At 41.3% G+C, this 14,983-nt stretch overlaps 1 protein-coding gene across 1 annotated transcript in view; it reads left to right on the forward strand.

Moving 5' to 3' along the window:
• Positions 1-14,983, forward strand: part of LOC133634209 (activating transcription factor 7-interacting protein 1-like) — a 53,756-nt gene that overhangs the window by 24,000 nt on the left and 14,773 nt on the right. The window contains exons 16-19 of the mRNA XM_062027296.1: positions 2,824-2,961; positions 6,034-6,105; positions 6,181-6,266; positions 13,671-13,741. Coding sequence (XP_061883280.1) covers positions 2,824-2,961; positions 6,034-6,105; positions 6,181-6,266; positions 13,671-13,741 — 367 coding nt within the window. The remainder of the gene's footprint in view (positions 1-2,823; positions 2,962-6,033; positions 6,106-6,180; positions 6,267-13,670; positions 13,742-14,983) is intronic.

Below are 14,983 nucleotides of genomic sequence, written 5' to 3' on the forward strand. Positions count from 1 at the left end.
AATGCCTTTTCTTAGGGGCACTCAACTATTGTTTATTTTTGGTTTAAGCATTAGTTACCTTTTTACCTGCTTGCTGCCTCCCGCTGTTTCCGACATCTACAAAGCAATTAGCTACACTACCGTTCAAAAGTTTGGGGTCACCCAAACAATTTAGTGGAATAGCCTTCATTTCTAAGAACAAGAATAGACTGTCGAGTTTCAGATGAAAGTTCTCTTTTTCTGGCCATTTTGAGCGTTTAACTGACCCCACGAATGTGATGCTCCAGAAACTCAATCTGCTCAAAGGGAGGTCAGTTTTGTAGCTTCTGTAACGAGGTAAACTGTTTTCAGATGTGTGAACATGATTGCACAAGGGTTTTCTAACCATCAATTAGCCTTCTGAGCCAAAGAGCAAACACATTGTACCATTAGAACACTGGAGTGATAGTTGCTGGAAATGGGCCTCTATACACCTATGTAGATATTGCACCAAAAACCAGACATTTGCAGCTAGAATAGTCATTTACCACATTAGCAATGTATAGAGTGTATTTCTTTAAAGTTAAGACTAGTTTGAAGTTATCTTCATTGAAAAGTACAGTGCTTTTCCTTCAAAAATAAGGACATTTCAATGTGACCCCAAACTTTTGAACGGTAGTGTACCTGCTGCCACCTACTGATATGGAAGAGTATTACACGGTTACTCTGCCGAGCTCTAGACAGCACCGACACTCAACAACAACACATCATTTGCAGACTATAATTACTGCTTTGCAAAACATATTTTTAACCCAAATAGGTGAAATTGGATCATCTCCCACTGCACACCAGAATGTATCTCACAGCACACTAGTGTGCCACGGCACAGTGGTTGAAAAACACTGAATTAAAAGTAACGGTTGAATAACACCGTTATTACGAACACTGGTCGTGGCAATTTCAAGGATTTAGTGCGATCAAAGTCAACATTTTCTGAACTGAATCATTGCGCTTAGAAGATTAGGAAGGAGAAGGACTAGCATTGTGGCTCTCGCAGTTTGTGGGACCTTTGCTTCCTTGTCTGCTCTACATTTTTACTCAAAGCTGTTCTAGTTTTTATTTTTATTTATTTATTTTATTATCTTTTTTTTTTTTTTAATACACTGTAGCAGTTTGAGGTTGCTTGCTCAATGTAAAGTGCTTTTTTACAAATACAATCTATTATTATTATTATTACCCCAACATGAAAGGTTGTTTTTGCAAATACAGGCATGTGATTTTTCCGTCTAAAGTCGGAATTCCGTCTTTTTTAATCTTGAGGGGGGGGGGGGGGTGGAAATTATCTTCCGTTTTTCCGGGTTTTTTTCCGACCCTAAATCAAGATTCGAGACGTAGTTTATATTACGCCGTAGTTGATTGGTCACAAGGATATCGACCAATCAGGACATCTGTTATGAATGATGACGTTAATAACGTCATCATACCGCCATTTTCCAAATGTAAACGATGTCGGTTCTCGAGAGAAAGGAGGCTTTACGAGTAAAAGAAATTGATAAACATGTCAAAAATAAGTTTCGATGGGACTGGATGGAAAGGGAAATCACTGATACTGTTGGGAAGAAGGAAGTTACGACTTTGTTCGGTGATTTTATTCGGAAAATCGATCGTCCCGGAAAGGTTTTGTGCACGTGGTGTCATGATAATATTGACTATGGATCACGAGGTTTCAAGGCTTTGGAAGTACATGCGAAACGCCAAAAACATATGAAACAACTTCAAGCAAGGAAAACAAACTTTTCACTAGCTGCTACTTTTGGATGTCAACCGAAAGTGACATGGAGAGGAAAGATCCACCCACAACCCACTTCAGTTGCAGACAGGGTTGTTAATAATGAGGTAAGCTAAACAATATTTGCTTGCGAAATACGCATGTTTGTTTTAAATATTAACCAATTATTGCTATGCGAAATATAAATGGGTTTTTCTAAAAAATAAAAAGCCACGTGAAAATATATTATGAAATTACAGAAATTCAAAGAGTCGCATTATTGGGTCCAGTTAACAATTTATTTGAAATAAATTTGCATATAATACTATTTTGTAATATTAAGTTCTTATGTAGTCTCTTGAAACTATTGTCAGTGGTGTAACAATATTGAAGGTCAATATTTTCACACTTGTTTCATGCAATATGTCAGTGTCCTCACATTATTATTATTTTCTATTTTCAAATATGAGTAAACAATACTAAACATGTTTAATTATTTCCATAAATGTATATCCTATTTTGGCGAAAAGAATGAAATGTTTACATTTGGTATTTTGTTATATTTATCCAAAAGTTCAAAAAAGAAGCTACAAAAGCAGAGACCAAAAGGAAAATGCAGGCTGCTCAGAAATGTGCAAGGAAGGCTCATGTTAGGGCTCTCCGAGAAAGCTAATGTGTGAAGTGAACTGAAGTAATGTGGTAATACTGTAAATAAACTGTAGATAATATCACTGATCAATGTGACACCTGTGGATGTGAAATGAACACAAGATGTAAATATTAGTGACTAAATACTGTTGGGACTGAACCATATACAGTGATTCATTGTTATAATTGGGTTATGTATGTTCGTTCTATTAATGATGTTTTCATGTCTTTAAACACTAAAATATTTTCTTCAAATGGTGCTGTCTTTGTTAATTTTAGCATGTTAAATTGGTGAAAAACCAGGAGCTTCGGGGGGCGTTGCCCCCCTTGTCCCCCTACCAGGCCTTCGACCACCAGACCCCCGGAAATTTTTTCAGTCTTTTTCATTGTGGTCAAATCACATGCCTGCAAATATGAGTGCATCAATTTTTAAAACTTTGTTTCCTCAGATTGTCCAGCAATTGGTGGAGGAACGGTTGAGGGTCATCGAGATGTCCATTTATGAGAAGAATTTCCAGGAACTGAAGGGCAGAGTTGACAAGATGGACTGTGCCACTAAACACCAGACGGCCATCCACTCTCTACAGGTACGTTGAAGACTACATTTGTACAGTTCATATCTGTACTGTGGTGCTTTCTTTGGGGGCCACATCGCCGTTATGTTTGACCTCAGAGGGCCGCTTCTCACAGTGAATGAGATTATTGCACAAGTTCCTATGCACTTTTTTTTTTACGTACAGTTAAAAAGAAAAATCTGTATATTGTACGATTAAAAAAAAATGGCAGCTCAGTTGCAAATATTTTACTGCAAAACCTACAGTGGTTTTTACAGCATATTACTGTAGATTACTGTTTTTTCTTGGTAAAAAACTGGCAGCTAATTTCCCAGGATTTTACTGTGAAATGTACTGTTTTTTTATGTAAATGGTAAAATGCTTTTTGACAGTAAAATTCTGGCATCTGAGCTGCCTTTTTTGTCTTTCCGTAAAGCAACTGTAGATTTACGGTGAATTACTGTAAAGCTCAAAACTGTACCACAATTTTTACAGTAAAAATCTGGCAGCTCAGATTTTACTGTAAGATGTACTGTTTTTTTATGTAAATAGAAAAATGCTTTTTTTACGGTAATATTCTGGCATCTGAGCTGCTTTTTGTTTTTACCCCAAGATCAACTGTAGATTTTACGATGTATTACTGTAAAGATCAAAACTGTACCACAGTTTTTACAGTAAAAAACTGGCAGCTCGGCACCAGAATTTCATTGTCAAAAAACAGTGTTTTTTTCTCATTACCCATTATTATTGCCAAAATATAATGGCAATAATATTGTTTATTGACAAAAATGTGTAGGTCAATACATTGTCAAGCAATTTTTTTAATTTTTGCTTGTTTTTTCTTTACTGCAGACTAGACTAGACTAGACTTCCTTTTTATTGTCATTCAAATTTGAACTTTACAGTACAGATAAGAACGAAATGTCATTTCATCAGCTCATGGTAGTGCAGGATAAAAAAGCAATAAGGTGCATATATAAATAAATAAATAGGTTACTGTACCGATAAATATATTGCACTTATTCACATGCGTCCACATTTATGGATGTATGTTATATTGTCTTTTTTATTCCAGCCAGTTAATCCATTTTGGGGGGAGTTGAGGGGGTAATTTAATTATGATGCGTTCAAGAGTCTTACGGCCTGAGGGAAGAAGCTGTTACAGAACCTGGAGGTTCTGCTTCGGAGGCTGCGGAACCTCTTTCTAGAGTCCAACAGTGAAAACAGTCCTTGGTGGGGGTGGGAGGAGTCTTTGCAGAATTTCTGAGCTCTGGTCAGGCAGCGGCTTTTTGCGATCTCCTGGATGGGAGGAAGAGGAGATCGCAAATCTATACTATGGTCGTCAGCGAAGAAAAATCCATAAATTAGCCGCACCGTTTTATAAGATGCAGCGTACAAAGCGTAGGAAAAAAGTAGCGGCTTATAGTCCGGAATTTACCGCATTTTTTTCCCAGGAAATTGGAAAGAATGAACACCTTTGATAATAAAAGATAAAGTACCGTATTTTTTTGACCATAGGACGCACCGGATTATTAAACGCACTGCCGATGAGCGGGTCTATTCAGGTCTTTTTTCATACAAAAGGCGCATCAAATGGGTCATATTATGACTTTTTTCTAAATGTAAAAGACTTCCTTGTGGTTCTTTGGTCAAAATGTTGCATAGGTGATGTTTTACAGGTCATCTTCAAGTTGCTTTCTGACAGTCGCTTCAGGATGCACCGTTTTGTGGGCGGTCTTATTTACGTGCCTCACCTTCGACAGCGTCTTCTCCCCGTCATCTTTGTTGTAGCGGTGTAGCGTGCAAGGACGGGAGTGGAAGAAGTGTCCAAAGATGGAGCTAACTGTTTTAATGACATTCAGACTTTACTTCAATCAATAACGGAGCAGCATCTCCTCATCCGTGGCTCACTAGTGCAACAACAACGCCCGAAATGTGTCCCGTGAAAAACCGTCCGACCGGAACTCTCTAATAACTAAAGTTCCTTGGGTGAATAATGTAAACGCACTACACCGGTATGTTTTAGTGCTTTGATAGCTAGTTTACTGACAGATATAAGTAAGAACTTTACACTATTATATTAGAAATGGCAACAGTGGAGGATGAATGTCACATAACAAGAAGATAGAGAAAAAGAAGAAGCTTATGACTACGGTGGACTACAATTGCGGACGCGCGCACATTTACAGGACTTATGCAGATCCCAAATACACATCAGCAGGTACCAGAAAGTATAAAAAGTTGGTTTTGCATAATATTGCGAAACAAAACGCCAGGTAGTATGTCTGCTAATAGGTGCCATTTGCGGTCCTTATACACGCACCATAATAATACTGGTATGTTTAATGCGCCGACAATCCATCAAGCGTTGCGGCTTCATAGCTTACCAAAGTCGTACTAAAAACATTTTGACAGATTTTTGAGCGCCGTGTGTAATGTTCTATATTCTCAATGTAACATTTAAAGTTTTGGTGTTTACTTGCGTCGTATCCCTTATGTGTGACTGCCATCTACTGGTCACAATTATCAGTACACCATGTACCAAATGAAATTGCTTCGAGGATGGTAAGCACAACCAGAATTATTCCGTACATTAGGCGCTCCGGGTTATAAGGCGCACTGTCGAATTTTGAGAAAAGGAAAGGATTTTAAGTGCGCCTTATAGTCCGAAAAATACGCTACTTTATTGACACATGTGGAAGTTGCCCTCCAGGGGTTTCTTCGGACCACCTATCCTTAACATGAGAGCCCGGATCAGGGTTATACAATACAGTTTTATTTTCTCTCTCAGCAGGTTGCTTTTCAGCAGTTGTCTTTTTTCTGTCCGTGTTCGTTACGCTCTCACTCCAGCTCCAACAACCACTCTCCTCCCAGCTGCTGCCTTTTAACAGAGCGACAGGTGATTAGATAACCAGGCCCATGTGGGCCATCTACGCACCTGTCGCTGATTTCGAGGCCGGTCCTGGCGTGGCCTGCAGCTTCACTGCAGGCCACGCCCCCCTCTACAACATATTTCGAGGCTAATGTGGCGGCCCAAACCTGGGCCCCGGGTCTTGAGATTGGCACCTGTGCTCAAAATGATAACCTTTTCTGCTCATCCCTCAGGCCAAGATAGCCCGACTGTCCAAAAAGTTTGGCGAGGCTAATCAAGCATCAGAGAACAAAAGGAAACAAGAGGTGAGACGTTCGCTATCAGGAATATTAGCATCTGTCGGCTAAGTATTCTTTCTGACAATGTCTCCTTTTCCGTAGGCGCTTGCTGCCGCCGCCGCTGCTTCTGCCGCTGCTGCCATCTCCGCAGCCAAGACGTTACTCGCAACCGCCCCTCAAATTTCCCGGTGAGTGCGTCCACACCTCCTTGTGTCTTGACCCAGGTCCACTCTTCCTCTCATTGGCGTGAGGGGCAAAGACCCTTTTCCATCACGCTCAGACGGCTCATTTCATCAATATCAGCACACCTGTTATTAATAAATAATACAACACATTTACTTTGGCCCTTGTACGAACGTGACAATACCGGACTAAAGCCAGTACTTCATGTTCACAATGGGGTTGTCCCTGGTTGCTATCGCCATTTTGACTAACTCACTAAAACACAACATCGCTATCATTTTATGTTGCTCACCTTCGCTTGGCCAGGATCACCTTAAACCTAAAACCAAGTCGATTTCTCCCAGACGATACTGTCTGTGTTGCATACCGGCAAACTCCGCCTCCTGGTCCCGAGTCTTGTGACGTTCTACAAAACCAAGGCTGAGCCTTTCTTCAGGCCGTGCAGAGTTTAGTTACAACTGCACCTCTCCTCCCAACAGCGGGCTCCCTTGGCAGACTATAGCGCCGCGGCCCCAAGGTCCCAGAAAGGAAGTGGCGCCCTCGGGCGGGAAGACCCCCGTGCGCTTTGACGAGAAGAAGAAGAAGAAAAAAGAAGAGCCCAAGAAGAAAAAGGAGAAAGAAGTGACGCGCGTCAAGACCTTGGCGAGCCATATGAGCGAGTACAGTGAGGGAAAATGCAAGGCGGACATTAAACTGCGTTCCATCCCGGACGCCTTGGAGAAAGTGCTCTACCAAAACTCCAAGAGAACCCCGGACGGTCACCGGCCCGAGCGTTACGCCTCGTACATATTCCGATACCTCGTCCCCTACGATGTTTACTGCGGCTGGGTGAAGAGGGTCAACTACACCGGCGCCATGGGCAAGGAGGCTCTGCCCAAGAACTTAAGGCGGAGCCTGAGGACGCACGTGGAGCGTAGGTTTCCCAGCCTGTCGTCCAACAGCTGGAGGGAGATCCGGGACGTCGTCAATGAACTCCTGCGAGTGAAGAGGAAGCCCGACGGTTTCCAAAAACACGACAAAAAAGCCTGTCTTTTTGCCCGGCCTGTGTTAAAGTGACAGATGCATTCTGGGACAATTGCCATTGTGGTGTAGGCGGCGCCCCGAATGACCAACACCCCTGTCAAACTTTGACTTGTCAGTTCATTCAAATCTGAGTATTGGTAAATGGGTTATACTTGTATAGCGCTTTTCTACCTTCAAGGTACTGTTGGAAGCAGATCAGAATCATATCCATATTTAAGTGTTACTTCTTTCTAAACTCCTATAGTCATATAAAGAATAGCTAGTATTCTTCCTTCTTTTGAGTCTCATAGTCAGGTGTTGGCTTTCTAGATTGGAATGTGTCAGAGTAGAGATAACTCGGAGTAGTCTAAACAAAGGGAGTGGGGGCGAGGGACAGAGGGAAGATCACGGGACCTCCGGGGGTTTGAGGGGAGACCGAGCTAGACCGATCTGGACCGGGCTGGGGAACGCTGGTGTGCTAGATTGGTCTCAGTTTGTCCTCTAAGCTTGGAGAATAAACCACAAAATACCAATTACTGCCTGTTGATTGAATATAAACATCAGCTTATGTGCCATAAAAAGAATCTGGGAGAGACTAGCAATTTGAATTCCCCATTGGAGGAATGCTGGTCAACGCAACAATTTGGGGGCTCGTCCGGGATGGCACGCTGTTGATTGATGACTTCTTGCAATCTTCTGGACAGACTCAATTGGCCAATTGAAGGTAAGCAGAACCTTTCTTTTTAGATAAAATCTGCGTTAGGAGTCTGTCCTGAAGTCTGTAAGTCAAACACTGTTTTGTAATCCCAGGCACAGAGTGGTGATTTTGATAGATTGATTGCATTTTTGCCCTGTCCGCCATTTTACATAATAGTTGTACATAGTGGTCAACTCATGTCATTGTGTCTTGAATCTTTCATCTGTGCCTGATAAAGTTCTTGGTTAAAGTCGGTCCGTATATTAAATTCGCAAGGTTAAAGTCCTTCTGAATAATACGGTAACGTTCTTGGTTAAAGTCCATCCGTATATTAAATTCGCAAGGTTAAAGTCCTTCTGAAGAATACGGTAAAGTTCTTGGTTAAAGTCCGTTCGTATTTTTAATTCTGAGGTTGGAGTCCTTATTAATAATACGATAAAGTTGTTGGTTAAAGTCCGTTCGTATTTTTAATTCTGAGGTTGGAGTCCTTATTAATAATACGATAAAGATTACCGTGACGGGCTGCTTCACTGACGAGTAAGCAAATAGTCGGGTGTGGTTCGCCCTGGGGATTTGGTCACCCCTAATAGAGTTCAAGGTTAAAGTCCTTATGAAAAATACGAGAAATACATTCTCGGGTTACGGATGGGGCATGAGAGACACAATGACCACGGGGTTTGACATGAACAAGTGTGACGGATAGGAATGTGATGGCGGTCGGGGAGGAATGTGATGAATCATTACTGTTTAATGATCAATTGAATGTACGGTTGTCGACAATGGAATTAGCAGGTACAGTTTAAAAAAAAAAAAAAATTTAAAAAAGTAACTGGAAGTTTTATGGTAAAGTGAAACGCAGAGAAAGAGCGTAAGTGCAGCTTTTTCTTGTGTGTGTGTGCGTAGGCACTTGCGTGTGCGGGAGTGCTAGCGTGTGTGTGTGTGTGTGTGTGTGTGCTGCTGAGTGCTTGTGTGTGTGTGTGTGTGTGTGTGTGCGCTGGTGAAAATGGAACGCGCAGAGATAGAGTAAAAGGAGCAAGGTTGGTGCTCGAGAATTGAAGAGTTTGGCGTATGATAAAAGTAAGCGGGGATTACGTGGAAAAACGAAATGCAGCAAAAGAACCGATGAATAATGAGACAAATATGACAGAAGAGACTGATTGTTTTTTTGTCTGCCGCGCATGCGCAAGACAATTCAAACGACCCGCCCAGACTTTGACTAGGCCACCGCCCCCTACTCCAGTGACAAGAGAAGGAGGTATTAACACGCTCCCTCTAAGATTAATCCTGCCTCCGAAAATTAACCCCTTGTACACGTCTGACCATTTTCTCCGGCAGACATTTTTGACACATGACAATTATAGGGGCCTATTACAATATAAGTCTCTTGATGATGCATACATGCAAGCCATTGTTGACCTTGCTTTCCCACCTGTACCTCAGGGAGGGAACCTTTGGCCAAACACTTTGGACAAAGTTAACCCTGATATACACGGTGCCAAAACCAACATATGGCATGGACATTTTATTCATCCCATGCAAAATAGGGCTAATGACAGAGCAACAAGGAAACGACTACTTAAATTACAGATCGCTGAAGATAAAAGGTTAAAAGAACCAAAAGGTCAAAGATCAGCTAGGGTATATTCAGCAGTGAGTGACCTTGCTTTTGAGTTCCAACAGGTGGAGGAAAGAATCCTCAACAGACGTGCGGTTGGACTCGGGTGGTGGACAACACGATGCTTCAAAGCCGGTCTGGGGTAGACACTGTTTCGGCTGTGACCAGCCTGGTCACTGGAGTCGTGACTGTCCGAACATTTCCGAACAGGAAAGGTTCCGTCGTGCCAACAAACGAACACGAAGGCGTGTAAGAGGACGCCCACATCAGGAGCCGCAGCAGGAAGTACAGACAGGACCCCTGCTGGACATGAGTGTCAACGGACAATTTTATCAGCCACCCATTCGATTCTGAATGCAGAGGTACCAAAAAAACTGTGTGCTTCCTCTTTACGGGTCGAAGGCTTCGCTGTGGTCACAAGAAGGTTACCTGTCACCAAACCACTTCCGGTTCAGATTGCTGGACCTCCTTTACAGACTGTACCCTGACATTCAAATCGCAATGAAAGAACATTCCTGGTGTTACCTGACGGCTCAACCACCCAGCTGCGACACCACTACCAAGACTCCTCCATGAGCTCATACCACAGCCTGAAACAACAGGAATGGCTGACATCCAACTGCTCTAACAGTGAAAACCCTGACTGGCTGAGATGCTTCCGTGTGTTCTGCCACCCCGGCTCGCCATATGTTATGATTATTTATATATGTTGGAACTCAAGGTGTGGCTGCTCATGTTGACCTATCTTTGCAACAGCTAGCATGGTATAAGATGGACACAATAGTGTCCCACATTGTTCCCTTGCTCTCTGTCTCGCCTACAAAACCAAAGAACTTAGGTCCAATGATAAGACACGGCGTAGCTGCCAAACATTACACCGACACCCAAATACCACATTTTCAATTGTTTAGGTTTAGCCCATGGTTATGTTAAACACATTACTATGGGCTGCACTTTAGACACCTGTAGGCTACGAGGAGCTAGCAGCTACACAACAGCTGAGCTAAAACGACACATTACACATTTAAGTATACCAAATAATTATAGTTGCTCATTACATACATATAGTCGTCACTGCATCATTTAACTTTCTACAACATGAGCTTGACTTAATGAATTATTGGGGCCACCAGGTGTGGTAAAATTTCAAAATACTATTGCTAAAGCATCCGCCATAAGGGTAGTATTTTTCTAGTATTGGTGACAATATAAATATAAGCATATTTTGTTACTTTCACCATATTGAATAAGTTACATAAAAGTTAGGGTTTAGTTGAGTTTGAGTTATTTGTGATATCGCTAAGGGGTCCCCTACCCTAACACCACCCCCCCAGTGGACCATAGAGGCTAAAGAGACTTTCATTGACCTCAAACATGACCTGTCCTCCGCTACTTGACTATTAGTTGACCTTTTTCTTAGATGTTTCTGAAAGTGATAGTATGACTAACACAGTCCTTCTTTTCAGAAACAGAAGGGGGTGAGTGAGGGTGGATACAGACTCCTTGGAACAAAATCGACAATCATCCGACTCTGACACATTCCATAGTTTTAACATTTTGCTTGGTTGGAGTCCTTATTAATAATACGATAAAGATTACCGTGACGGGCTGCTTCACTGACGAGTAAGCAAATAGTCGGGTTTGGTTCGCCCTGGGGATTTGGTCACCCCTAATAGAGTTCAAGGTTAAAGTCCTTATGAAAAATACGAGGCATGAGAGACACAATGACCACGGGGTTTGACCTGACTGATACAGACGCTAAAGGAATTATTAAAATCAATGTCCTTGAGAGGGCGTTAACTACCTCTACACCCTCTGTAGCACCTAAAGTACCACCCCACCTCGGTGGTGTTTCAAAGGCTCACATCTGTGCGTGCTAATGACATCACCACCGAAGGCCTGGTAACGTTGACCTTTGACCTTAGGAGCGGGTGCAGACAACCTGTGGCTCAGGTGGATGCCAAAACCTGGGTGACTGTGTTGCTTCTTCCGCTGGACGTCCCTTTTCCCACACTTACCCCGCCCCTTTTAAGTTGACTGACATGTGTACCCTTCTGTTGACAATGCCACCCGACTTCTTCCCTTTGTGGCCCAAAAGCTGAATTACACGCGTTTTCAAATTACAGGACCCTCTTCGTCCCCCAACAAATTGGGTGACATCAACCGTTACTGGTGCACCACACTGATAGATGGCTCTAGGATAGGCCCTTGGGCACGAGCTGACTTATTCTGGTGTTGTTTAAGTGCTTTGACATCACCCATTCACACACACATTCACACACTGATGGTGGGACGTGACTAGGTTGGTAGAAGGTGGGAATTGAACCAGGAACCCTCAGGTTGCTGGCACGGCCACTCTCCCAACTCCGCCGCGCCGTCCCCAAGTATTGAGTATATGAGTATTCTTCTCACATTTTGTACATTTTGTACATGGCCCAATCTTCAGGGTGATGCTGGTGTTATTTCCAATCAAGAAAAACTTGTCAAAATTTGCCACGGGTGTGAAGAATTCCGGGGTTGGTTGTATCGAACTCGATCAGGGGTCAGCAACCCAAAATGGAGCCAATGAAAGGAGCCATATTGGACAAAAATACAAAAAATGTATTTGTCTGGAGCCGCCAAAATTTAGTAGTCTTATATAAGTGTTATAATGAAGGCAACACATTCTATATCATTAGTTATATTAGCCTACTATCAAAATGACTTTAAAAGCCTTATATAAGTTTTATAATGAAGGCAACACATGATGTCAGTGTCTATATTAGTTATATTAGCCTACTATCAAAATGACTTTAAAAGTCTTAAATAAATGTTATAATGAAGGCAACAAATTATATAAGTGTCTATGTTAGCCTACTATCAAAATGACTAAAAGTCTTATATAAGTGTTATAATGAAGGCAACACATGATGTGTCTATATTAGTTATATTAGCCTACTATCAAAATGACTATGTGTCGCAGGCTGACGCAAATTTTTGTTGACAGAAATGTTGAAATGTAATATTTATTCTACACATTTTTACAACATTGGAAAACATTAGTAAAACTTCTCAGAGGGTGAGATAGCTCCTGGAAATGTCTTAGAATGACCAAAGGTATAGATGTGTGTGTCCAAGTTAAAGGAAACTGCAGGTTGTCTTCTTCTAATGGATTTATAACAATCTTTGCAAGCTGGGAAGCGATTGCTGTGGTCTGGAACAACATGGCACACAAACAACTATCAGAAATGCAGCCAATACTACATATATATAATGTGTCATGAGACATGCAAATATAAATTAAATACAAAGGTAAAGGAAATTAAATGAGCTCAAATATAGCTACAAACGAGGCATAATGATGCAATATGTACACACAGCTAGCCTAAATAGCGTGTTAGCATCGATTAGCTTGCAGTCATGCACTGACCAAACTTGCCTGATTAGCACTCCTCACAAGTCAATAACATCAACAAAGTTCACTTCTGTGCATTCACGCACAGTGCAAAACGTTTGGTGGACAAAATGAGACAAAGGAGGAGTGGCATAAAACACGTCTTTCTGTGGCAGCGTGGGAGAAAGTTGTAAACCTGTAAACAAACTGTTGCGTCACAGCCCACACAACTACGGTGAGTTCAAGGACCGCCGAAATTAGTAGGACAAAAATGCTCGCCAAATAAACAGTGGGCTTTTTAACAATTAGGAAGGTTTGTGTCATGTTTGTCCTCCTGCAGAAACATTATTAAAACAACAAATACGTTTTTCCCCCCATTTTTTTCCCATTTTCATACATTTTTTAAAAAGCTCCAGGGAACCACTCGGCGGGTTGCCGACCCCCGAACTAGATGATCGTCGCTGTCCTGTGGAAACTGTTTTTATCTATTTATTTTTTGAAGTCTTTGATGAGCGATGAGTCCATGAGTACACCGTTTACATGCCAACTCTAAACTGTACTGACAGACTAACGAGGAATCCTGAGAAGACAGACACTTTTTTTTTGGATGTCATAATTTTGTTCAGAGGAGGTGAAGAATAAAGTGAACTTCATCCGACTTCTGCTTCCTGTCCGCTTTCCATGAGTTAAAACAACTCTAAGCCTCGAATCTTTCTAAACAGGCCAGTCGTCCGGGCATCCATGGAGCTAAAGCAGCATTCAGGGACAACCGTTACTATACCCCACGTCACTGGTGAGTTGCCATCTCTCCTTTTCATTTCTACTTTTTCCAAGTCTCTATGAATTTAACAGGGTTTCCCCAGGTCTTTAAGAAGCATTAAAAGCCATTACATGGCCTTAGATGGCATTAAAAAGCATTCAATTAGATGTCCAGAGGCATTAAAAAAAGTCATACCGTCAATAAATCAATCCATGGAACTGAAATGACAATGAACTGAAAAGCTTACTACGTATGTCAGTTGCTTTATTCGTCCCTGGCTTTTAGACTGGATACAAGAGGGTTCACTCTGTGCACCGCTCTCTGCACTTGAGCGCGTTTATTCGTCCGTACAACTACATGAACAGAGTAAGCCTCTTGTCAGTCATCCACAATCTTTGTTTAGGTATGCACAGGTGTGTCATATTGTGACTGCGTGCATCAGCGGTGTCTAAACTGTTGGACAGTGGGGCCGCATTGGGCTAAAAACATGCAAAGTATATATATATATATATATACACACACACACACGTATATATATGTATATATATATATATATATTTACACACACATATATATATATATATATATATATATATATATATACACACACACACACGTATGTATATGTATATATATATATATATTTACACACATATATATATATTTACACACACATATATATGTGTGTGTGTGTGTGTGTGTGTGTGTGTGTGTGTGTGTGTAAATAATATATATATATAATATATATGTGTGTGTGTGTATATATATATATATATACATGTATATTTATGTGTGTGTGTATATATATATATATATATATATATATATATATACACACTACCGTTCAAAAGTTTGGGGTCACCCAAACAATTTAGTGGAATAGCCTTCATTTCTAAGAACAAGAATAGACTGTCGAGTTTCAGATGAAAGTTCTCTTTTTCTGGCCATTTTGAGCGTTTAATCGACCCCACAAATGTGATGCTCCAGAAACTCAATCTGCTCAAAGGAAGGTCAGTTTAGTAGCTTCTGTAACGAGCTAAAGTGTTTTCAGATGTGGGAACATGATTGCACAAGGGTTTTCTAATCATCAATTAGCCTTCTGAGCCAATGAGCAAACACATTGTACCATTAGAACACTGGAGTGATAGTTGCTGGAAATGGGCCTCTATACACCTATGTAGATATTGCACCAAAAAGCAGACATTTGCAGCTAGAATAGTCATTTACCACATTAGCTATGTATAGAGTGTATTTCTTTAAAGTTAAGACTAGTTT

Source organism: Entelurus aequoreus, linkage group LG18, assembly GCF_033978785.1.
Source record: "Entelurus aequoreus isolate RoL-2023_Sb linkage group LG18, RoL_Eaeq_v1.1, whole genome shotgun sequence".
NCBI lineage: Eukaryota > Metazoa > Chordata > Actinopteri > Syngnathiformes > Syngnathidae > Entelurus > Entelurus aequoreus.